Source organism: Phalacrocorax carbo, chromosome 6, assembly GCF_963921805.1.
Source record: "Phalacrocorax carbo chromosome 6, bPhaCar2.1, whole genome shotgun sequence".
Taxonomy (NCBI): Eukaryota; Metazoa; Chordata; class Aves; order Suliformes; family Phalacrocoracidae; genus Phalacrocorax; species Phalacrocorax carbo.
In genome coordinates this window covers 40,617,858-40,641,478 of record NC_087518.1, presented here as the reverse complement: position 1 = coordinate 40,641,478, position 23,621 = coordinate 40,617,858, and the positions used below count along the sequence as shown (strand labels likewise).

The 23,621-nt window shown below is 36.8% G+C and overlaps 1 protein-coding gene across 4 annotated transcripts in view; it reads left to right on the top strand.

The window, feature by feature from the left end:
- LRRC7 (leucine rich repeat containing 7) overlaps positions 1–23,621 on the top strand; it is a 180,890-nt gene that overhangs the window by 83,550 nt on the left and 73,719 nt on the right. For 3 of the 4 annotated variants that reach the window (XM_064454837.1, XM_064454840.1, XM_064454838.1), the window contains exon 6: positions 1,755–1,811. In XM_064454837.1, the coding sequence (XP_064310907.1) occupies positions 1,755–1,811 (57 nt within the window). Of the gene's footprint in view, positions 1–1,754; positions 1,812–19,844; positions 21,733–23,621 lie in introns of those variants that run through there. The other variant, XM_064454839.1, reaches the window with a different exon arrangement.

The following is a 23,621-nucleotide window of genomic DNA, read 5'->3' as shown; positions in this document are numbered from 1 at the left end:
TTCATTATTATTCTGCTCCTGTATTATCTATTTGGTGTCTTGCATTTACAAATCCTTGTCATGTTTCCAAAGCTTCCCACATTAGCATAAAGACATTGCTGCTTTTTTTTTTTTTTGTTACTAGTCACACATAGCTCTTTAACTGTATCTCACTTATTGCTCTTCTCCAAATTTTAGTGCTTTCTTTATATCTTCTGGTACAGTAATAGTCGGTTAGTCTGTTATAGTCTCATTTAGCCATGTGAATAAAGTCACGAACGGAGTCTGCCTGAGCATCATGTAGCTGTCCCTACACATTTCTCATTTAGAGTTGTTCTCTTTAGTCCTGCTTAAGCAAAGCTGTAGGAATGGTTTAGGAGACATGCTATTGTTGGGTTGAAAGTTGGACTTGATGATCCTAGAGGTCTTTTCCAACCTTAATGATTCTATGACTGAAAATATTTTCTGCTTTATTTGGTAGGAAAGAGATAAAATCACAGTTGTCTAGAAGAGCATAATATTGGGAACTCTGAGGTTCCATGAAACAGAAAAGTGGTGGTGTGCTGGACAGAGAACTATTGAGAGCTTTGTTTTATTTTTAAAAACTTTTTCACATGTTTACATTTACAGCAGTAAAGGACCTGAACTGTAGAGACAGAGTAATATGAAAAGCAGAATTATTGAAATCATTGAAACTCACCATAAAGTTGCTCAATACATTTCTTCACATTTAGAAACTATTATATCAGCCTAAAAGCTTTAATAGTATGACTCCCGGCTGACATCTCTGTTTAGGAATGATACAGTTACGAATTAGGTATGCAGAGGTGCTCAATTTCACATAGGCTTTGAACAATCCTGGGCATGGTCAGCTCATGCTGAATGTACCTCCAAAAAATTGTTGATTTTTCAGATTTTCTGTGAGGGCAGTTGTACACTTTGAGATGAAGAGGAAAGGACCTAGTTCATCCTTTTGGTTTTATATCCTCTTCCTTTTCCTCCCCACATTGATTATAATTTGGGATTAAAGAGCCAGCAAAAGGGTGACATGAATCAAAATCCTTTCATGTTTATCAAATTATCTTCCTAGACAATATGGGTAATTAGACCACATTGTCCCAAATTCTGGAACTCTAATACATTAGTTTCTTCATCTCTTACCTGATGTGTCCTCCTTCCTTCCCATTGTTCTACTTCATGAAATTTATTGCTTAAATAATAATGCCAGTTAAAGTTTGCACAATGATATGGAATTATGAAGTACTATTGTGTATAGGTTCTAATTTATGCCAACACTTAAGCAAGTGTCCCAGTAAATTCAGTGGATATCTGTTCTGTAGTATTGTTCTGCATGTGTGGAGCTGTAGAATTCAGTGCTGAAAAAATGCAGAAGTTGTGAACTAAATAGCAGTTGCTTTTTATCCTTTAACGGGTCTGGAAATGTTTGAGAGAAATTAACTTCTACTATGTTTGGCTTGTTTGAGTAATTAATAAAAATAGTTCAGGATGACTGTGAATGAACTGCTGTATGTAAAAGTTTTTCAGAAGAGTTCAGGTAAGGACAGATACATTCTTCTCTGAAGCTCTGTCCTTACATGAAGCTATTTGGCTCTGAATATATTTTGTATCATATTCAGCCCCACAATAACTGGACATCTTACTGTCGTGCATTAAGCGGAGTTCTTTTTTTGTTGAAATAAGTAGTTTCATAGAATTCTTCTGAATTCCTGAATTAATTCATTGTATGAACTAATTATTTTCTATCATATTTCCAGACTTGTCAAATTGCGAATTTTGGAGTTAAGAGAAAATCACTTGAAAACTCTACCAAAGTAAGTGATTAAATATTTACATAAGCCTCTTTCACCTGAAATTTCCAAAAGTGCGGAATATTTTTATTGTTAGCAGTGGAATGGTGTAATTTCTGTTAAGAGGTATTTTTTCCTCTGTTTAAAGAAATTCTACTGAAGGTTTTTAACAAAAAGCAAACATATAATGGAAATGAAGGCTGGTACATTAGCTGACTGTAACTCAATATCCAAAATCTATAACATGACATTTTAAAATATGAGATGTAAACAAAATTGGAAAACAACATATGAGATAACCCTGGTCAGTAATTATGTGACAGTATTTTCCTCATCAAGAAGTAGTCTGATGTACTAAAAACATACTCAGTGTAACCTCAGTAGAATAATCTCCCCATATGATCCGTACAGAAGTTAAATATATCTGGTGGTTTACAATACTATTCAGAAACCTGTATCAGAATATTGAAGAACTGTTAATTTGGTAGTGTTTCTTGGTACTATTTACCAAAAAAGAAAGTTGCTATAATTTGTTGCTGTAATTTGACCAACATTTAAATGGTATTTTGGAAAGGAAACAGTAAAGAAATGAAAAATACATTGATATACTTGCCATGCCAAATATAGGAAGTTGCGCTGCATAAAGCAAGGAATATGTTTTTATATTCAGACCAGCATGTTATAATTGTTTTCTGTAATGGGGAACTTAACCAATGAAAAAATATCCATGGATTTCGGGATTGTTATAAATGGGGTTGTATGGCGCCATTATAAATGAGACTTATAGTGGTGGCAATAGACTTTGTTTATGAAATGTTGCTAATACTGAATTGCATATTCTTTAGCTCATTTTAAAAGGGCACCCTTTTTAGCAAGCATGCATTTATCAAAATCCTACGCAGGCACTTTGCCTATAATGGGATACAGTGACATTTTCACTACTTCCTCTGGGCTTTCATCCACAGCACTTTCCTTTTTTAAAGGAAAGCTATTTTTTGTGTTACAGGCAATATTCTTTGTATCAGTTGAAATCTGGCTTTTTTGTATAAACTCTATATTTCCTCTGTTCTGAGTTAGGTTTACTATTTTGAAAAACAACCACAAAAAAGCTTCAATCTGCTACCAAAGTGTTTATCTGCATTTAAAAATGAGACCTGTTCAGAACAGCAGATTTGCAGCCTTTGAGGTCTGTATCATCTTGAAAGGCTATATACATGTTATCTAGCTACCTCTTAAACATCAGTCTTTCTTAGAAGGGAATTGCATAGTCTTCGCATGCAGAAGGTGCGTGTTGGAATAAACGGATGTGTGCATGCTAAAATTGAAGAATCCGAATTCCACAAAAGAATAATTTTGATCAAAGAGAATTTTTTTCTACTTTTGGTGTAACTCTAATCCCACCGAAGATGGTAACAGACTTGTTGCTGAATTCAGGGGGAGCAAGGTTGGGATTGTGTGTCATTGTTACTGAAAAATAATTTTTTTGTTTTCTTCTGCGATACACGGTGTTTAACAGGCAAAATTTGTCAAGTTTGGCAAGCGTTTGGAAGATCCATACCTAAGCGTAGTAGCCTCTGGTTTCATTAGCACTAATGTTGTTAAGGTGGCTGAGTGCAACTTTTCCCACTGTATGATTCTGAAAGTAAGGAAGTTCTTTGATTCTTGTAACCACAGGAAACATTATTTGTGGGCATGTTTGTTGTCTGCTTTTTGCTATGGCAGAAGGCTTTGCTAGACACGACTGCGATGAACTGGAAATAACAGGTTTTGCTTATTCAAATGCTATCCTTAAAACTGCCAGACAAAAGGGACATCTGTATTATAAAACAAAGCAAAAGGAAGGGAAAAAAGTTGAGGAGGTCATTTTTGCATTAACTGGGACAAAAAATGGGAGATCTGTGAGTTTCTGGGTTTCTTTTGTCCTCTAGAGCCGTTTTCCCTGTGAGCAAAAAAAAAAAGGTGCGCAGTGTAACGGATGGACAGGAGTTAACGCATATTGCAGAGCGTTGATTTGGAGAATATAGGTCCTGCTTCCTAGTTAGAGTGAATTTGACCTCTTTTTATAAAAGACAGTAACTACTTGTCTAAAGCAGCATCTCTTGGCATACTAGAGCAGGCCTGAGAAGATCAGGGCTGAGCATGGGAGGTTGGAGGAGGAGAGTGGTGAGGCTGTGGGTGAACACAGACTCAGTAGTGCGGCAGGTAGAGCTAAAGCAGTATCGGTGTGTCATTTAGGCTTTACAGGGGAACAGGCAAATGTTAAATACCAGTCTGCTTTATTTTGTCAGCCAATAAGAGAAAGAAAATTGTGACAGGAAAACTGTGTCTACAATAGAACCATCTGCACTTAGGAAAACAAATGCAGTAATATAAATTAATGTATTTCACAGTCTAGCTGCAAAAAAAGGTGATCCAAATCTTTCAGATACATACTTAAAGGTTTTCTTTCTTATCCTGTGATTTAATAGATGTATCATGAATAAGATAATAGGATTATGTTGGTAATTTGGCCAGTAGTTATAATGTAAGAAAAGACATGAAAAGAAGGGCAAATAAGTAATTTAAATATTGTAATTTGGCTTTTAAATAGATGTGAAATGTACTGTAAGACTCTCTTAAGTAACTTCTGCTCACTACCATTACTGTGTTAAGTGCAACTTAAAAGATATTATAAAAAAGCAGATCCTATTATTTCATCTGTTCTGTGCTGTAAAATGTATGTATAAATAATTTTTAATGGAAACATTTAGTATTTTGGCATAAATAAGAATTAAATGTACTTTTTGTTTACCATAGCTCTAATTCTGCTATATTTCATACTAGCTCAACAGTCAAGATTGTTGTAAAATGTTTTGTAAAATTATTTACAAAAATACCAGATTAAGTAAATACTAACTATAGTTTGCTGAAGAGTAGCTCTCTAACCAGAGCACAGACCTCCAAAGTGCCTCTCTTTAATACAACTTGCCTTAAAAAATGAGAGCTTCCCTTTGCTGAATTTCTTGACATAATTTTACGGCATCTAAACAACGTCCAAACATATCACTGTATTCTCAGACACTTTCCTGATAGAAAATTAGTGAAGCATTGTTCGTGCAATGCTTTGAAGATTCTTCTGATTTCTTCTGACAAGCATACCAAACATTTAAAATACTGCTGTCTTGCTGTATCATACCAGGCTGGAGACATAAGTTGCTCTTCAAATGAAAACGTTGCAGGATGTTCCTATTTTCTGTCAGCAGTACTTTTTCTGCAGGAAATACTACTAGGCTTACAAATATTTTTAACATACTGAAAATATTCATATGTTTAGTCCGTAGATGTTCACAATACTGTTTTAGAAAATCAGTAATTTGTTTTCTGTCTTACACAGTTTGATTAAAGATTATTATTGATACCAGTTTCCAGGATCTTTTGAGCATTTAGAAATATTTGGAAATCTCTGGCCGATTTTGCAAATAATTTCTAATATTATATTAAAGCTTTAATTTGTGCAACAAAAATAGAAAAATCTGGTTTTTTTCTCTTGTATTTCTGTTAAATCTTTCAGAGCATTTGTGAGATTCTGACCAAGTTTCTTACATTTGAACAGTTTTGCCACCTAGATCACAGGTTGTCTGTTGGCATGAAGAACCAACTAAGATGATTTCTATTATTCTGTTTGGATAAAAGTGTACTTGATCTTTACTCACTGTAGCAACATGTCATATTACTGTGTAATAGCTCAGAATGGTGTTCTATAGACTGTGGCTCCCAGTACCTCTGTAGCATTCTGTTCTGTAATACTACCCTAATGAATATGTGTTTGAAGCTACAGGTGAGGTTTTCCAATTGCCAGTGATGTTTCCAGTCATTTTGCACCCAAACTGAAGCAATTAAAATCAGTGGACAGATTCCCATTAGCCCATCAATGGGTTTTGAATGAGGCAGTTTGTGCTTCAGTGTTTAATTATTCTGTGTTTGAGTAATTTCTCAGAGTGGAGAGATGCAATTCGCACTTTTCTATCCTGCTGAATAAGGCTGTAGTTCAGCCTGGATGGGAAGATACGGGGAAAGAAGAGGCTGCCATGGGAGGAACCACTTAGAGAACTGCACTAGGAGGTTGACGAGTCCCACAGTTCCCACCAAGGGCCCGTCTTGCCCTCAGTCCTGTTTGTGGCAATGATCGACACTTACCTGGCAGGACCTGAGTAACTTGGTGACTGAAAAACTCTTTTCCTTAACATCCTTAAATCTGTGTCATTTATAAACTAACCAGCCTGTGCCCCAGCTTCGAGGCTGACTATTGGCAGCTCCTCCTCCTCCACCCACTCCTTTAAAATTGATATTTTTTCCAATCTTTGGTCATTTATTCATCCATGTGAAGGCCCTCTCTGGTCACATAGCTGCTTAGGTTAAGAACTCTCAGTGAAGGACCTTTGCACATATCCCTTGGAAATGAGGGTAGGCTTTGTTGTCCAGCTCTTTTGTACTCTTGCCAAAACCAGCACTCTCTTTCAAAAGACTCTGGAATTATTTTGAGTCATCCCTACTCATCACAAAAAGTATGCTGAATTTCCCCAGTGTGTCGTTTTTGTCTGTGCATCCCCTTATTCTATTGTTTAAAAGACTTTCTGTTAATTTGTCTGGTACATTTGTCAAAGTCACTGGTCTGTAGTTTCCTAGGCTTATCCTGGAACGATTTAAAAATTGTTCTGACATTAGTTACACTCTTCCCAGTCATCTAGCGCTGAAGCACTGTGTGAAAGGTTTTGTGTGTCATACATGCATGTCGTCTGAGCTCTTAACTGCAGGTAAGCATTGCAGCCTGCCCAAACTCTGCATACAAATGCAGAAAATCAATTTAGTTTTTCTGCTCTGACTTTTTTTTTTGAGCATTCCTTTTATATCTTTTCCATAGACTCTGGCAGGCTTCCTGCTCCTGAGGGGCCTGAGAAAAGTTTTATTATTACTTTTTATGCCTTTTTTCAAATATTTCTGAAGGTATTTTCTGGTCTCCTATAGTTAACCATTCTGTTCTATTTTCCTTATTTGGGCATGTTTTCATCTTTTTTAAAGGACGTCTTCTAAGTCTCCTGTGTTTTCTTCTTTACCATTCTGGCTTTGGATTTTCTCAAGTCCTTTTGACAGGTGATTTTGAATTGCTTTAAGCATCTTGATCTTCTCCCAGCAGTGATTTAGCTTGCTTAGGTGATGTGACGGACTTCTCACTGTGATTATTTTCCTCTTACCTGTCCAGAGCCATCCAGAGAAAGGCTGGAGCTACTAGCTCAGAGGCCAGACATTACTCCTGAAGGTCTCTTCATGTGGGTCCCGACCTTTCCCCCTGTGTGGGTCCATTACTCACTGTTTGATGCAGAGAGGGACAGACTGGCAGACTGTCTGCCATAGCATCTTGCAGTCCTGGGACCATATGTCCACATTGCATCTTTAATGACAATGAAGTCTGTGCTTGTCAGCGGCTTTGGCGTGTGCCATGCACGTGTAGGAGGCTGCCCGCTGAGGACAGAGCGCAACTCCTACCGTGGCTTCACCAGGAAGGAAACTGCTGTGAGAGCACCAGTGATGCACTTGAGTGTGCACATGTATAGATGGCTCAAGGAAAACTTGCACCAAAAAGAAATTGTCCTGAGCATAAAATCAGGAAGGTAGATGTGCCCAGTGAGCACCTCCACCTTTCCTTCCTCTTCCCCAACAGTACAAGGTCTGCTTGTTTGTCGGGAGTTGTTCGGTATTATCCATGTGGGTGTTTTATATTGTCTGTGTAGGTGTTGTCAATGAATGTCAGTGAACGTGTCAGCATCTCTGGGTTCAGCGCTATAACAACCTGTGATTACAGTTGCACTTTTCATCTGTTGTGTCTAGTGAAACAGAAAACACCCCACTTAAGGTTTTTTCCTCAAGTTTATAAGGAAAAATCCATTTAAGTTAGTTGTACATTTCAGTTATGTGTCAGAGCAGATAAATATTTATATACACACATATATAGGTGCATACGCACACATAGGTATGTATACATAAAAATGGTTAGTGAAGAGATGTAATAACACACCTGGTTTCTGGAGGTGCTGTGCTTATAACCAGCTTGCAATACTAGGAGCAGCATTAGCATGTGTACCTCCCTGTACAACAATGCTTTTTCTGTCCCCTGCCAACTTGGAGGCACCCACGCTGATCAGGGCCGTGGTAACTGCGTGGAAGTGCTTCTGCTGTTGCCCTGGCGCCACGTGGGGATGCTGTGGTGGGTGCACCTCTCCTCCCCCAAAATGCCTCCACCTAGCACGTGGCTGCTGTGGGGAGGTAGCATTTCTGCTGGCACTGTTCTTATTCCTCAAGCTGTCACAGGCCTAAAATTTAAGAACAGGGAGGAGGCTGTTATTGAGAGCATAATTACTTACCAAATGTATTTTGTTATTTTAAAATCATGACGGTGAACTGGGAGTTAATGAGTTTTCTGATAAATGTTGTGAAGTATGTGTATGTGCAAATACTGAAAAATTCTAAACTATGTTCACACCCGCATGTGTGTATGCTCCTGGCTTGGTCAATTAGGTGTTCACATTATTGTCTCAATATTCCCATTTCAGTCCAGATAAACAGCTTTCATACCACTGTTACAGTCTTCTTTGTTTCCCGCTCTCTCAATTGTAGCTTCAGCTTGTGTGGCTTTGTCTCACCTCTGATACGAACAAATCGGAGTGCTGTTTTCCCCGTATGATTGCACAATGAGGCGTTTTTTACCTAGTGGTTAAATAATTATCAGGCTAGCAGTGTCTGTGTTGATGTTTTTGAAGCCATTTACCAAACACCTTTTGTGTTGGAGCTGTGAACTCCAAGGCCTGTACTTCATTATAAGGCTACCCTTTATGAATGGCTATAAATATTGGACACTCCTGTAAGAACCACAGAATGGTCTGCCAGTGACTTTCTAATTTGTATGATTAATCCAACCACTCTGATGCACAGGATATTTAATAATTTTCTTTGAGGAGTTATGTCAATAATATAAAGTACTACTATGTTTTCCTGCTGTTTGGTAAGTGAATTGTACTGAATGTGCGAGAGGCACTAAGCACTTCTGTTTGTGTTAAAATATATTCGGTATAGAAAGTAAACCTTTTCCAACCGTTAGTTGTTTCTTGAAAGTTATGTCAAACTAGTTGAATGAAAGTTCACAGTGGATACAAATACAGAAGTCATGTTTGTGCTGCCTACGCTATAGGAAACAACTTTTACATCATGATGAGTCAACCTTAAATCATTCAGCAGCAGCGGCTGTGTTCTGCAGTCAGCCTTTGGGTTTGATTGCTTCAGTTCTGACTGCAGTTCAAGGACTGGTGCCCATTTTCTGGATGTTTGGTTGTAATAAATGTACTGTTAGGCAGTAGATCTTCCAAATACAGTCTGATATTCTCCCAAAATAAGTGAAACAGAAAAGTTTGTGTTCAAATTGGACATAAATCCAGACTATTGAAAAGGATATATTGTTATTTCCCTTCTACCAAAGCACGGTTGGTTAAATCCTAGCATTGTTTTCCTAGGGTTTTTGTAAGTGATAAGGCAGTTATATTATGCAGACTTCATATTAGTGCAGACTATATTTTCATTTCCATCTTGACTGTTTTCTGGGAGTTTGAGTATAGCTTGGCTTGTGTATTAGTAATAAAGACCCACGCCATTGCATTGGTGTTCAAAGGAATGAGGATATTCAGACTCCTGAAAGAACCCTCATAGGAGAGAAGAGGGAATCAGAAAGCCTGAAATATCTTATAGCGTAATTACACCAGCATATTTAGGAAGCCGAGATACATAGAGGCTATATATAACTCTGCGTTTTGTGTGTGTGTATTTATGTAGAGAGACAGATGTAGATATATAATATGTATGTGTGTATATATATATGGTTGTATGTAAATACACATATGCGATATATCTGTAATCAGTCATTTCATAGGCTGGGAACCAACCTAGCAAAAACAAACCAAAAAAGAAGCAGTAGGTAGTAGGATAGCCTGAGTGTCAGTGTTAGAAGAGAAGATGGGGAATATGCAGAGTATCAGGGGGACAAGAAAGTGAGAGGGGCATTAGGATCAAGGTTTAGACTGTATTGGCTGCCGGGGACTTACACCCCATGAGCAATGTGACTGCTGCTGTCAGAGAGCCTTACTTGGCCTGCCCTGGCAAAAGTCCATTCTGAATTTCTGCTCTTAAATAATAGTCTGTCCTAAACTAGCTAGTCCGCAATTTAATCCAACCCCAAATCTAAATTACCAATTTTCCTACTTTTTTTGGCCAAACATTCTCGGAACTGTGGCACATATACAAAGCTCGGAGATCGTTCCCCTCACAAATGTTCATCACTTTGCTTGTCTGCGTGCTGAGGATCTGTGGTTGTGTCAGGAGAGCGCGGTTATTACAGTAATTGAAGTAAATCACCAATTCTTCAAACAAATCTAGAAGCTAAATTTACAACTTAGTTGGGAAAGCGATGTTCTGAGCACATTTCAGATGTAACAAGAGAAGCTTTAAATTTATCTAGCAGTCATATTTAAGCCTGATCTGGTTACTGCTCCAATGGAAGTTCATTAATTTGCATTGAATTTTATATTTTCTGAGATCAGGCTCTGCAATAAATATTCATTGTACTTCATAGCAGCAAGTGTCAGCAGACCTGCCACTCCTAAACTGAATGTTTTGGGACAATTAACATCCTGTTGAATTCCTAGGAGCAATCAAGAATATTTCATATCTCTGGAAACTATACCCATGATGTTGCTTGCACTAAGCAGCCAGGCAGCCTGCACATATTTTTTCAAAAATCTTTGAGTAAATTAAAGTAGTTTGTATGATCTTTACTCTTAAAGCTGTTTGGGCTGAGGAAAACACATTTTCAAGGATTTGTGGGATTTCTTTCAGTAGATATTAGTAAAATTGAAAAATTGTAGGAGCCTCATTTGTAAATGGTGAGTCACTAGTGTCTGAGAAACTGTAGGTGCTGGTAATTGATGAGAAAATACTTTTATTTGTTGTACTCATCCTAATGACTCACTGTTTCCCAACTGAAGCTGTGGCTTCTCATCTCTTCTTTGGTTTTCTTGACAGGAGGTATCACAGCTATTGTTTTTCTGCACTGCTGTGCCATTAGGAAATAATGTACAATGGAGGGAGGTGCTACCGAAGGGGTGGGTCTTCAACTATTGCTCAGAATTAATTTGCTTTATGACGAGTAAAAATTATAGATCAAGTTCTCGAGCACAGCCTTTAAAATTGGAAGAACTATGTAGTTCCAAAGATGAGAGAAATTAAAAACTGGATAAAATTTAACAGTACAGTGTGCAAGGTCATGTACCGAGGTACTAATAGAAATTTATGTTACAAATTAGGAGTTCTTCAGTAAGAAATCATATTGGAAAGAAAAGGTGTGAGTGTATTAGCAGGGTGTAAAATGTCTATGAGACAGCTATCTAATAGAGCCACGACAATGCCAAAAGTTCTTTGTCAAAGTATTTTCACTAAAGACAAAGAAGTGTTTGTGACATTGTATAAAAAATGCGGGAGACCTCTTTTGGAAAAGCTCCAGATGAAACAAGGACGAGGAAGAGCTGAAGAAGGTCCCGATCTTATAGGAAAAATAATGAATGCAGAGTGTATTGTATCAAAGGGCCCTAAAAGTAATGTGTTGCTTGATCTATGAAAACAGAATTTGAGAGGAGGTGTTAGTGTTTGTGTCTACACACACAGTCAAGGTAGGCAACTTGGAAAAGAACTGTTTTTTCTGCCTGGACAAGGGATGGAGTTGTGTGTGGTTAGCAGAGTAACAAAAAAGGATAGGCTGGCCACGAGAGGTAGGGATGAGAAGTTTCCAAAGTATGAGAGTCATCAGTGCCTTCTCTCTCCTCCTCTTAAGATTGAAAAACATCACTCTGCATTTTGTTGAGAGGCAAAAGCAGGACTTCTGGCTTGGGGTGTCCTCACTGGCTTCTCCTCGGTACGGACTTGCAGAGGTAGGAGGAGGGGGAAGCAGTGGTGGCTGTCCCACAGCTGCCGGAGGAGCTGGTTGCGCGTGTCCCGACAGGCAGGACATGCTGAAACGTGCATTCAGTCTGCCCTGGCTGGCCAGTCCGACCTCCTACTGTCGCAAACTTAATTTTCACTAGAAAATTGTGGAAAGGTCAAACTTGAATGGCACATGTTGCAGTCCTGACATTTCAGACTTGTTGGTATATTGCAGCATTAAGCCTACTCTCTGCATAAGGCAAATTATGGTGGTTATTAAGTAAATTGGCTGAAATCAACCAGAAATGGTAAGTTCTATCACAAATGATGTTACTATATTGTAAGATCTTTGTGTTGATCAGCACTTTGATATTCTTTTGAAGATGTTTGCATGCATTGTTCTGTTGCTCTTTGTTGTTTTAAATCAGCACATTTCAGAACAGTAGTTATTTTCCAATTCTCTCTTTCCCCTTGGTTTGCAACTGTTTGACTGCAATCTTCCTGCATTGCCAAAATATTACATACCTGTAATTTTATTCCTGGTTTAAGTCAGCAATAAAAGGACTTTATGATTTTGGTGATGATGATGAAAGGGTGGTGTTTTTTCCTTTTGTTAAAATTAGCCATTTTATGTGGATGTGTTTTCAGTCTTAAAATGTAAACCAATGTTTTCTATTCTTAATTGCACATTTGATTGTGATAAAATATAACTATGTGAGAATACAGGCAATATGTTATAGCCACACATTCTTATTTCTGAGAATTGCTGCTAATTATGCTTGCTGTCAAAATTCAGACTCTACTTGAAAAATCGTTGTTTAGACAGACTATTGTAGGCAATATAACATCCAGTCAGTAACCTTCTGGTTTGCTTTTTTCTGCAAATGTCTCAAGTTTTGTTGAATCTGGGTTTTAACTACCACTGATTACTACCAGAGTACTTCTGTGCATTATAGTTCCACTAAAGAGTGGTTCTCAAAAATTCTATGAAAAATAAACCTTTCTATTTTGTCTAATATTTTACTATGAATGCTTGAATATCTTCTTTGATAAAGGGCATTGAATACCTTTTCATCCAATAATTCAAAAGCACAGAAGGTCAGTCTTATCTAAAATTTCTCATGAAAAATATTTCAAAAAGAAATGGAAACGACAAAGATGCCATCTATTAAGTTTTTTTTCTTCTGGATAGCAAACGAAGGTGTGAAAACAATATTTTTGTGCATATATAATATAATTAAAGTATCTGTTTTGGCTTCACAATTAAATATATATTGTAACAAAAACTTAGGAGGGTGGGAGGGGTTGGAGAGTCCCATTTTTCACTGAGAAAAATTTACTCTTACAAAATTTCATAAAATTGATTTTTTTCCATCCTTTGAATTCCAAGTGTACTTTTATGTGAAAATTGACATTTTTCTCTAACATTCATTCTTTCCATTTCTTGTTTCCCCCCAAATTAAATACAGGACCTTAGAAAGTAGAAGGTCTATAAAGTGGTGATGGGGAGTATACAGGTTCCTTCCCCCCTACCCCCCCACCCCAGATTATTTATTTACTTATTTACTTGTTTATTTATGTTACTTAACAAACTGATTAAATCACAGATTGTATGAGTCATGGGTTGTTATTTCTTTTATTCCCTTGCCAATCACTTAGCAATGTTATAACTCTTTCAAATCTGGAAAATAAGCCAAAATATTAAATGCTGAACTGGGAATGCCAAACTTTTAATTAATTCCACTACCAAGTTACCATGTAGATCTGCACCAAATTAATGTGCCAGTTATCTGCAAGTACAAAATGTCTAGCAAACAAATCCAATGGAAACAAGGCAAAGTGGTGGAGGTTGTCCTGTTCCTGCTCTAATGATCATAAATTCAGATTTGTTGAAATTACTTGTGGTTATTATCTGGTTATTTCTTAAAATTGGTGTATAAGGAGATTCAAAGGATCAAGGTTTCTAAGCAGCATCATAAAAACTGTATAAAAAGTAGTAGTAATTCACTTTTAGAACAATATAAAAAGTAGAAGACTAGATTATTCTTTGGCAGAATACATATAAAATAATAGTAGGTGTTTTGCAGAGGTTAAGTTTGCAAATTGGAAGTATCTAAACCTGGAGAGAGCTACAGCTCTTACACTCCTGTAGCTAAGACTTTTATTCCAAATTGAGAAAGTAAGCAGAATAATACAGATGAATCACTTCTTGTATAAATACAGTGTGCGTATTGAGTGCTTACATTCCTCTTAAATAATTGTCTTAGTATAAAAACTGGCTTATATCACTTAGAGCATCTTCAGTGATTTATCAAAATGTTGTTTGAAACGCTGTCAGGTAAAGTATTTGTTATTCCCGATTTCAATACCACCTTGCTCTGCTTTTAAAGGTAAGTATGAATATTTCTCAGCTTTTGCACTGTTGAAAGAGCGTAGATATGGCCTTGCTTGTTTCTTCAGTTTCATCTCAGCAGGAAGGAGCCAATAAAGATCCAGAAAGATATTCAGACATGGAAAATGTCACAATCCATTACCTTTTTTTAAGATGTGAAATTCACTGAATGAAAGTGGTTATTATTTCCTTTAACCTGAAAATGGAGTTGTAAAAAGCATTCTTGTGATTTAAGACCATTGGTCCCATTGACTTAAATAACATTTGTATTCCTAACATCCTTACCACTTCCAAAATCCCATTTTAGGAAGTAGATTTGCAAAAATCGCAGGTTGTCTTAAGTGTGTTGAGGTTAGTGGAACAGACAATTTATATCAGCTGAGAATCTGTCCAGCAGAATCTAAATATAGGTTTAAAAGCTTAGCTTTAGACTGCTATTTTTTGAAATGCTGTTACCCTTTCTTCTAGTTTATTATAAAGATGTAAACTGTTTCCCACACTTCGAGATTACAAATATTTTCAGCATTCATTATGACCTGTTTTCTTCAAATAGTAACTCTGGCTGAGTTTAATAAATCATGTTCCAGAAGACTTACTGCTTTGGCACTACATTACTAAAATATTGCCAATATTTTAATAAACAATTACTACTACATATCTTCCCTTTAAGTTATTTTAAACTAAATATATTTGCAGCTCAGAGAAGATGCAGAAAAAAGTATTATATTGTTTTCTATTGTAAGAATGTTTTTTCAGCCTACGTAGCGGGTCAAACTTGTCTGAAAAATTGCATTCTTTTCTGAAGGCAGCAGTGGCAATTTTTTTGTCATATCTCTTATAAAAGACGCTCTGGGAAAAGGCATAGCTAGAAATTCTTGGTACTGCATTGAACATACATCAGTATTGCGTCTGCCATCTGGGATAATCCTGATACTACTTAAACTGCAATTAGTGGTTCTTATCTCGTGGTGTTCACGCTGTATAATTTTAATGTATCAAATGGGTAAAGGAAAGACAGAGCAGAAATTAGAGCCTTGTATGCAGGCCTCTTTTGTACACTAATTTTTTTTTAATTTATCACTTATTTGCTTCTTTAAAAATTCCATTTAACAGACACAGAAGTGATTTCTTTTTTCAGAAGAGCTTATATCTGATTAGTAGGGCTAAATTTCAGATAAAGACTTCATAGCACAAAGTAGTAGGAGGGGTGAACATTTATAACCATGGAGAATTACCCTAGCCCACCTTACACTCATTTTGTTCTTAATTATACCAGAACCCTGAGCTCCTCCCAGAACAACTGGGAGCTAAACACACAAAGAGTTCACTCTGACTGTTGTTAATGGGATCTAATTTGGTTACGCTTAGACTCTGTGCTCTGCTTTCTCAGGTATGGTTGTTTTATAGTATGCAAGGAAATTGCTCGTTATGCTCAGAACACCTTAAGTCAGTATCCTTTTAATTTTACTTGATTAAAAAAAAATCTACAGAGTACAAACGCCTGCACACAATTCAAACTGCAAGAAGAATTAAACACAGAGAAGATGACTGCTGGAATGCATTGAGAACAGGATGGGGTTTTTACCTGCCATGAACATCGGAGACCTTTTCTTTTTCCCAGCTGGAATAGGAGACTACTAGAAGCACATGTTTCTCAGCTGCACTACTGATGCAGCGTTGACTTGCAGGTAACACACACCTCCTCCGAGTGTCTGTATGCACTGCTCTGTATGTCACTCTCCTGTGTAGTCTCTGAGTAATGGCTCAACCTGATGCCTTGGGACAGTGTGTTTCTGTCATTTAATAGGTTGTTGGATTAAGGATGGATGGTTCTGAGCTAAACACATGTAGAATGACATTTTTAGTTGTTGCCATCCTTATCTGTAACAAAGTGTAGAAGCTGTACCTGCAGATGCTGTGGGCTGTGAATGTCAGCAGTGGCCATTTGTCCCTCCACACGAGGGGGAAGGGGTATCCTGTGATCTCTCTTCTTGCAGTGCATCGGAAGTTCCCTAAAGGCCAACAAGCAGACAGCACCTAACCTGTGGCCAGCAATGTGGTATGCAAAAGGTTACCTTGGGCTACCATTTCCGTCACGCCTTGAAAAATCCACTGTACTGCAAGGCATTTTATTTATGTAATCAGGAAAGTAAAAATAATCATGGAATACTTGATGACTCTCAACTGCTTATATTCTAACACGTATAAAATGTGATTGATGATTACTTTTGAAAAACTGCAGAATACATATGTCTGAAGAAATTACAATGGTCATTGGTTCTTTATCACAATTGTGTTTTCCTGTAGCTGGTCAGTGAGGGTTTTTTATGAGCTATTAATATTTGTATTTCCTATTGAAATACATTTGCAGATTATATTCACCAATAATAACCAGTATTTGTGCCTTGCAGCCGTCTTTTCAGCACATACGGCTTTTTCCATGCTTTTCCCATTTCGGTGTCTCCAATGGACTGGTTCAGTTAAAGCTCAGAAGCTCTGTGTTGCAGCTTGCTTCCTGGCACTGGATTATAAAACAAATCTTGCCCACATTTCCCGTACTTCGTAATGGAATATCGTCTTTCTGCCTACCTTTAACAGTTCTCTAGTAACTTAATAAGAAGATCACATTATGGCCAGCAGTTGCTTTGGTTTCTTCCTTTTAAAGCTATGTCTCATAGATAGAAGTCTTACACTGGCCTCCTCTTTGGCACCTGTTCCCCAGAGTACAGTGTGTATCAGATGGGGTTAATTTGCTTGTGATGTTCTCTCTAGCCCACTTGGCAAACAGCCGCTGCAGCCAAACATATTATTAATAGTGTGGTAAAGTAACTATCTTGGAGAGCCGGTCAGTAGAGATCTTATGAACAGTTAAAACTCCTGGAGACCACCTATGAAGAAATCAACCATTCTTCTGAGAGGGCACAACTATAACTGTATACACATATTTCATGTGTGGCAACAGGGATTATCCTTCTGCTTTTTCGTTTTCTGAGGTGCTCCTTGCCATCTCTGACTACATCCATCCTTCTTCCTCAATTAATATGTAGATAGTTACTGAGTCATGATGTTTTTCATCTCAAGTTCAACCTTCTCTTTTTCTAGCCCATCCCCATTTTATTACTCTGGCTTTCCCTTTAGAAATAATCCTGGTTTTGGTATGTGTTCGTGCTGTCTTTAGGCCATATTTGAGCGGAAATAGGAATCAAAAGGTTTACTAAATAAGAAACCTGTGTTGAGAGTAAAATTCTTTTACTCTTGTTCTTTGGGTTAGCTGATTCAGTTAACTTTTAGTCATCAGATATTCATTAACACCATTTGAACTTGGTTCATCCCTGTTAATTATTCAGCATCTTAAGTTAGGTCGTCTTCTTGCTCTCGGGCAAAGTAAATGGGAAACCAGGGCCAAAATTGCATTTTCAGTCTTGCAAGCTAAAACCAGGTCTCTCTTTAATTTATGTTCATTCATTCCATGCAAGATTAGTACAGAAGAGTATAAAACGTGCTGAATTCTTTAGAGATTTGAATAATATATTGTATATCCTGATGAAACATAGGTTATTTTTAGGCAACCTTTAGTCGTGGGAAACTTAGAGCCTGGTTCTCTTCAGTCTTCAAGATGGTGGAGACCCAGATACCAAGTACTAGTCATTTTATATCAATTTAATAAGCTCAAATTGATCAGTACTGCAGAGTTTACAGATCAGTTGGTTTACTTTCCACTGTATAATTACACTGAAAACAATGGTTGTCAAATACCTTATTTACCAAATACTGAGTCTTTTAAGCAAAAACAGTGAGGTGACCTTTGTGGCAGTGAATGATACAGTCAATCTTGCTCAGTTTCAGTTATTTTGAATTTAGATGACTGCAGTGGGTCCTGGGTTCATAACTGTTAGACAGGTGTATTTGTCCCAGAACATGGAGCAATTTTTGTTGTCAGTATGTCGGCCGTGTTACCATTATATAGTGTTTCCTTGTCCAAACGCAGACATCTTATAGCAAAGTCATTGATCTTATCAAAGCCACATGTAGTTTACTAGGTGTGAACTTGGCTCCAAGGTTTAGTGACTGCTAGGGTGTATTTACCCTGTGGCTCTCATGTGCTGAAGCTCATAATTCCCTCAAGGGATATTAATTCTGAAATTCACTGTCAGAATAGCTGTATGTTTGCTGTTGTTTGTTTTTTGAATAGTTTTAACTAGATATACTTTGAAACTAGATATACTTGGAAATTTTGCAAACATGAATTTCATATATTCAAATTGTCTATTGAAATCAGTGTTTTAAGGTAGATACAAGGTTAAGAAACACACATTACTTTCTGGAAAAGGACAATAATTTAATTGAGTCCATTTAATCCTGCAAGTGGGCACATATATTCTTGTATCTTCCAGATAGCGTTCCTCCAGATTTTTTCTGAGATAAACAGTACAAAGTAGAAAATACCAAACGTTACATTAAATTTTCAGTTTTTTATATCAAAGGATCCTTCAAGTAGTGGTGATTCTTAAGCAAAATGGGACATTTCAGGGTCATGCTGTGAACATATACATTAGGGATTATTTGGCTCCAACATTCAGGAAAGCAGTCTTAAGATATTGTATAGAAGTACCACGTGTATCCTTTCCATGTAGTCACACCACTGACCCCATCCCTGCCCATTTTCCTGCTGTTACAGAGCAGTAGGTAGAAGTTCCTTACTCTGCAGGTAGGTCCTGTTGAGGAGGCAATTCTGAGAGAGCAGCTGCTGCTCCAAAATACAGCATGTTCCGTAAGTGTGGTGAGCAAGAACCCACAAATAGGGATGGATCTACAAAGAATATCTAATTATGTGCCACAGGGCATTTCGTAAGAAAATATGTGCACCAGGTAAGGCAGATTTTCATGTGATTTAGTCCAGAAAGTGGAAACATACAATAACCTTGGTTTTAACCATGCAAAGCCAGTTATCAGGAAGAAGGTAGAGGAATCCAGAAAGCGGATGCAAAATAAAGAGAGGGGGGAAAAAGGAGTTTAAAAAAAGAAAGATAAAAAATGTATTCATACAGTCTTGATATTGCCAGGAGTTTTGCACTGGCCAATGACATTTACTCTACATTCTGTTTATTTATGTAATCAGCTAAGCAGAGGTGGATCTGAACTGAAATTTAGAACGCCCTTCCCCAACGATTTGAAAGCTGTGTTGGGAAAGAAATTTGTGTGTGAACGAAGGTCAAAACTGTGAAGATTTCACCTTTCTCTACAATCAGTTGAGCAAACCTTTCCAGTTGTAGAGTGATTCATAACTCAGTCCTGAACTAACGGATTAATTTTAGAGATCTGATCCATAAACAAAACTGATAGGAATTTAGGATCCTATGTGGAAGGCAATATTTCAAGTGAGTAGCGTGCTTTTAAAATGCTTACCTTTTGCACGCAAGCATTTTTCCTGAAATCGGTTGTCCATGCGTTTTTATTATGACTGAATCATGAAGGAGCTTGATTTCCAGTTTCTGTATGTAGGACAGTATGTATTTTGTCTTTGTTGTGCTTTTTATTTTAGCCTTTGATGCAGAATTAGGTAAAGTCTCACAAGTCTTCAGTGCCATAGATGCATTGGTTGTGTTTAGACACCTTCTGCACCAGCAGTTCCGTCTTTTGGGCATTGAAATTGATTTTTCTCATCTTAGCATTTGAAGATGGAGAGTGCCCTTGCCCATCGCCTGAGAGTGTACAGTGGCTCGAACAGCAGAGGATGTGGAGTCAGCAGATTTTCGGGCTCCAGAAATGGCAGCATCAGGAGCATCAGCACGAGTAGACTGTGTTGAGGTAGTTCTCCCAAACTATATTATGAAACCAAACAATTCTGGTATACAAAGGCTGATGGAGGCTGCCTCTTAGTCCAGAATGTTTAATCGAGATGAATATGTTGGCTGGTTTTCCCACATGCTTAACCCAAGTAACGTTGTGTACAGCCCTGCATTTTGCACAGCAGTATTGCCATGCAGCCAAGGCAACAGTATGTCTTGTGGATTGTCTGCTCCTGACTTCTCTTTGTGTTAATGACGAGACTATATAAAAGTAACGAAGAGCACTGACGTGACTGACTGAGAGGCTCTGGAGTTACTTAGTCTACAGAGATTTAATTGCTTTAGGCATCATCCCGTGGTCTCTGCAATGTTCTCTGGTTTGTGGATTGATGTTGCAGATTGTAAAATAATTAAGTTCTTCAATATGATTAAAAGTTGAAATTAATATTTTTGATAGTTAAAGATGGAAAATACATTATTATAGATATTATGTACATTGTTTTAGACATTTTCTGTTGTTACATATTTCAGTTCACATGTAACAGTATTTTGTATCCTCAAAACCAGTTTTTAAACAGACTTTTATTTTGAAGCCTGGATAATATATAGATTCAATACTTTATGACAGATTAATTTATGTTTTTGGTTGTTTGCTTTATACCATATGTGTTTCATATTCTAGAAATGATATTAATTATCTTGAGATTCACTGAAAACTGAGACTGAGTTTTCTTTGTAATCCACTAAGTGATGTATCAGTAAATAGCTCTTTGTGATTGTATCATGTAATGCATTAGTCCTGGTTAAGATTTAACTACTCTGCCACAGGTAATCTATTAACTTTATGTATTAATTTTACAATGGAACTTCCAAACCGATTCATTAATGAATTTAAAGTTACATCGCAAGGTTTAAAATACTGAAACTGGAAGAGACTCCTGAATGTGACATTTTAACAACTTTGAAATAAAGGTTACTGTGTACAACAAAAGTGTGAGAAAATATTATTTTAAATGAATACAGCAGATAATCCGGGAATGGCAACATCTTTGCCTTTATTTGCTTTTTGTTTCTTCAGAAAATAATGATATCAATTTATCATAAACGAGAATATATTTCTGTATGTTTTTGCACAAGGAAATGGAGTATGTAACCATTATAACTTTTCCTATCTTTGTAGAAGTATGCCCAACAAAAAGCATGCGTTAATTGTGCGGCAGCGTTATATTTCCTCTTTCATTGTATTTACTGTTGTGTAAATCTAGTTGTGTCTCTGACACAACTGCTTTTCGCTCATTAATTTTTACCTGTTGGAGATACTTTTGTTATTTATAAATACAGTTCTTCATATGTGGGAATAATTCAGATGTGATTAGAAGTTTGTGATTGAAGGTTTGGATAAACCTTTATGTAATCACCATCTCCTATCTGTCAGAAAGCTGAGCAGGATTTTGATGAGAATACCGTGATGTCATTAAAATAATTTATGGCAGTTGACTCATTTGTTTTGCCAGAAACTGTAAATGCAAGGCATTTTCCTGGTTATTTGAAGTATTGACACTGTGTAGATAAGTGTCTTCTAAATAAGGGAGCAAAAACAAACATGCCAGAACATGAGAACGTTGTATTAGGCAATATGTGTGATTACCATGAATTATAATTAATACCATTGAATTGTATAATATAAGCTGTAATTTACAGAGTGTGAATATTTTAAACCTATTGCAAGCAATGTTAATTTTTCACTAAATATTCAGTAATCTTTCTAAGCTACCCTCTATGCTGGTTTTCATGCATTTGTAGTTTTTTGAGAATCGTATTCCATTATTGTGTTTAATTAAAAAAAGATTCACCTTATTCTGAAGCTACTGTGAGGTCCGCTTCCATAGCCAAGAATCAGATCTTCTCCATATAACTCCTGGAGTTACTTACGAATGGGAGAATAGATCCAAATGTGATATGGATAAAGATTTATGTGAAATTTTTGGCTGCAAGTTTTATTAGCATATTAATTATATTACATCATTTAAGCAATGAATATTTAACTGAGCATTACTCATAATTGCACCTTTCCTGTTCCACCTTCATAAAATGACCCCACATAAAAAATATAATTAATCTTTCCATAAGAAAAATACAAGTAATGAAATATGAAAAATACAAATACATGAAAGAGATAAAAATATCACAAGCTAATGAAAAATCTCATATAATATTCCACTGGGTACATTTGGCAGCGTGCTTTATCTCTTGATATAGTACCAGCTAACTGAAATGAATCTGTCCCCATATAAATGTTACAGTTTCTGAAACTGTGTATCTGACTGAGGAAATTCCACAAAATAATATTTAAAAGTTGCCTTTTATGATGAATTTGCAGTAGTACAAACCAAACTTTTTAAAGTTTTGTTCGACGGTAGACTACGGCATGAAATACGCTAGTTTTTTGCCAGGTTAATTGGAACTTAGCTTACCATTAATTTCATCTTTGAAGAATTTCACATCTCAAAATATATAATTCCGTAAATATATAAACAGTAATTTTGTATGTAAATAACAAAGCAATACTGCTGTTCAGTTTCCGGTTCCAGTTAGCAGGTATTTTCAGTCTTGTGGCTGGGTTTTTTTGAGCACTTTAACATGGGCGTGGGGAATCAAAATCACTAGAAGCTTTTATCGGCTTTAGTACAGAATGATAAAGTCACAAGTAATACTCCCTGTGAGAGAAAGCTTTGTACAGCCCATTAAAAATGTATGTCATGTTTCCTGTTTTTTTTAATCGTGAAGGCATTGTACTACATAGTGCTTGTGTGTATACAGTTAATATTACAGCTGAAAAACTTGTAATATCTGCAAGTGTAAAGAGCTGTAAGCCTGCAATGCTCACGTGCTGAAATGTGTTTCCTGTGGTGTAAAAGCTTTGTGTGGTACTAAAGAGCGAAACCTACTGTCAGGGTTTATTAAAGGAACTTTGGTAATATTGAAATGCTTTTCACGACTCTATCATTCGGGCTGAGTGCGCGCTGCCTAACTGTCTAACGAGTGACTAGTCTTCAGAGGGGTCCAACTGATTTATTTTAAGCAAAAATACTTTGATTTTCAAAACAGCAACTGGTAAATTATGGATAAGTAAGTGTATTCTTACTCTGTGTATTTTTAAAAAGTTTGCCTATATTCAAAATTGATAGTTTTTAAATGCTTTTGACAGTCAGTCCACATATGCAGTGATCCGTGCCTTTGTCACTTTAAGCTATACTTGAGATAACAAGTTTTTCTCACAGCACAAATTCAGAGATAAACCTGGGAGATTTATCCCATTGAATTCAGTAAATAAAGAACTTAATCATGTAATTTTTATCAATTTCTCACTTTTCCTCTTATTTCACTGTTTTAATCACCTGAGCCTGAGCAGTAAAAGTGCCTTTTCTGCTGTCACATGGTGATCAGTGACAGACGTAAATCCAGATTATTCCTCATTTAAAGCCTTTACTGCATAAAGCATGGGCGATACTAACTTTTGGTTCACTTTCTTATGATACGTTCTTATTTGACTCTTTATTTTGTAATGCTGTGAAGAAGGATAAGCTACTTTGGTTGATTTTGCTGTCATTTGCAGAGTCTTTTGCAGCAGAGGCTGTGTGAAGCCTTTCTTGCCCT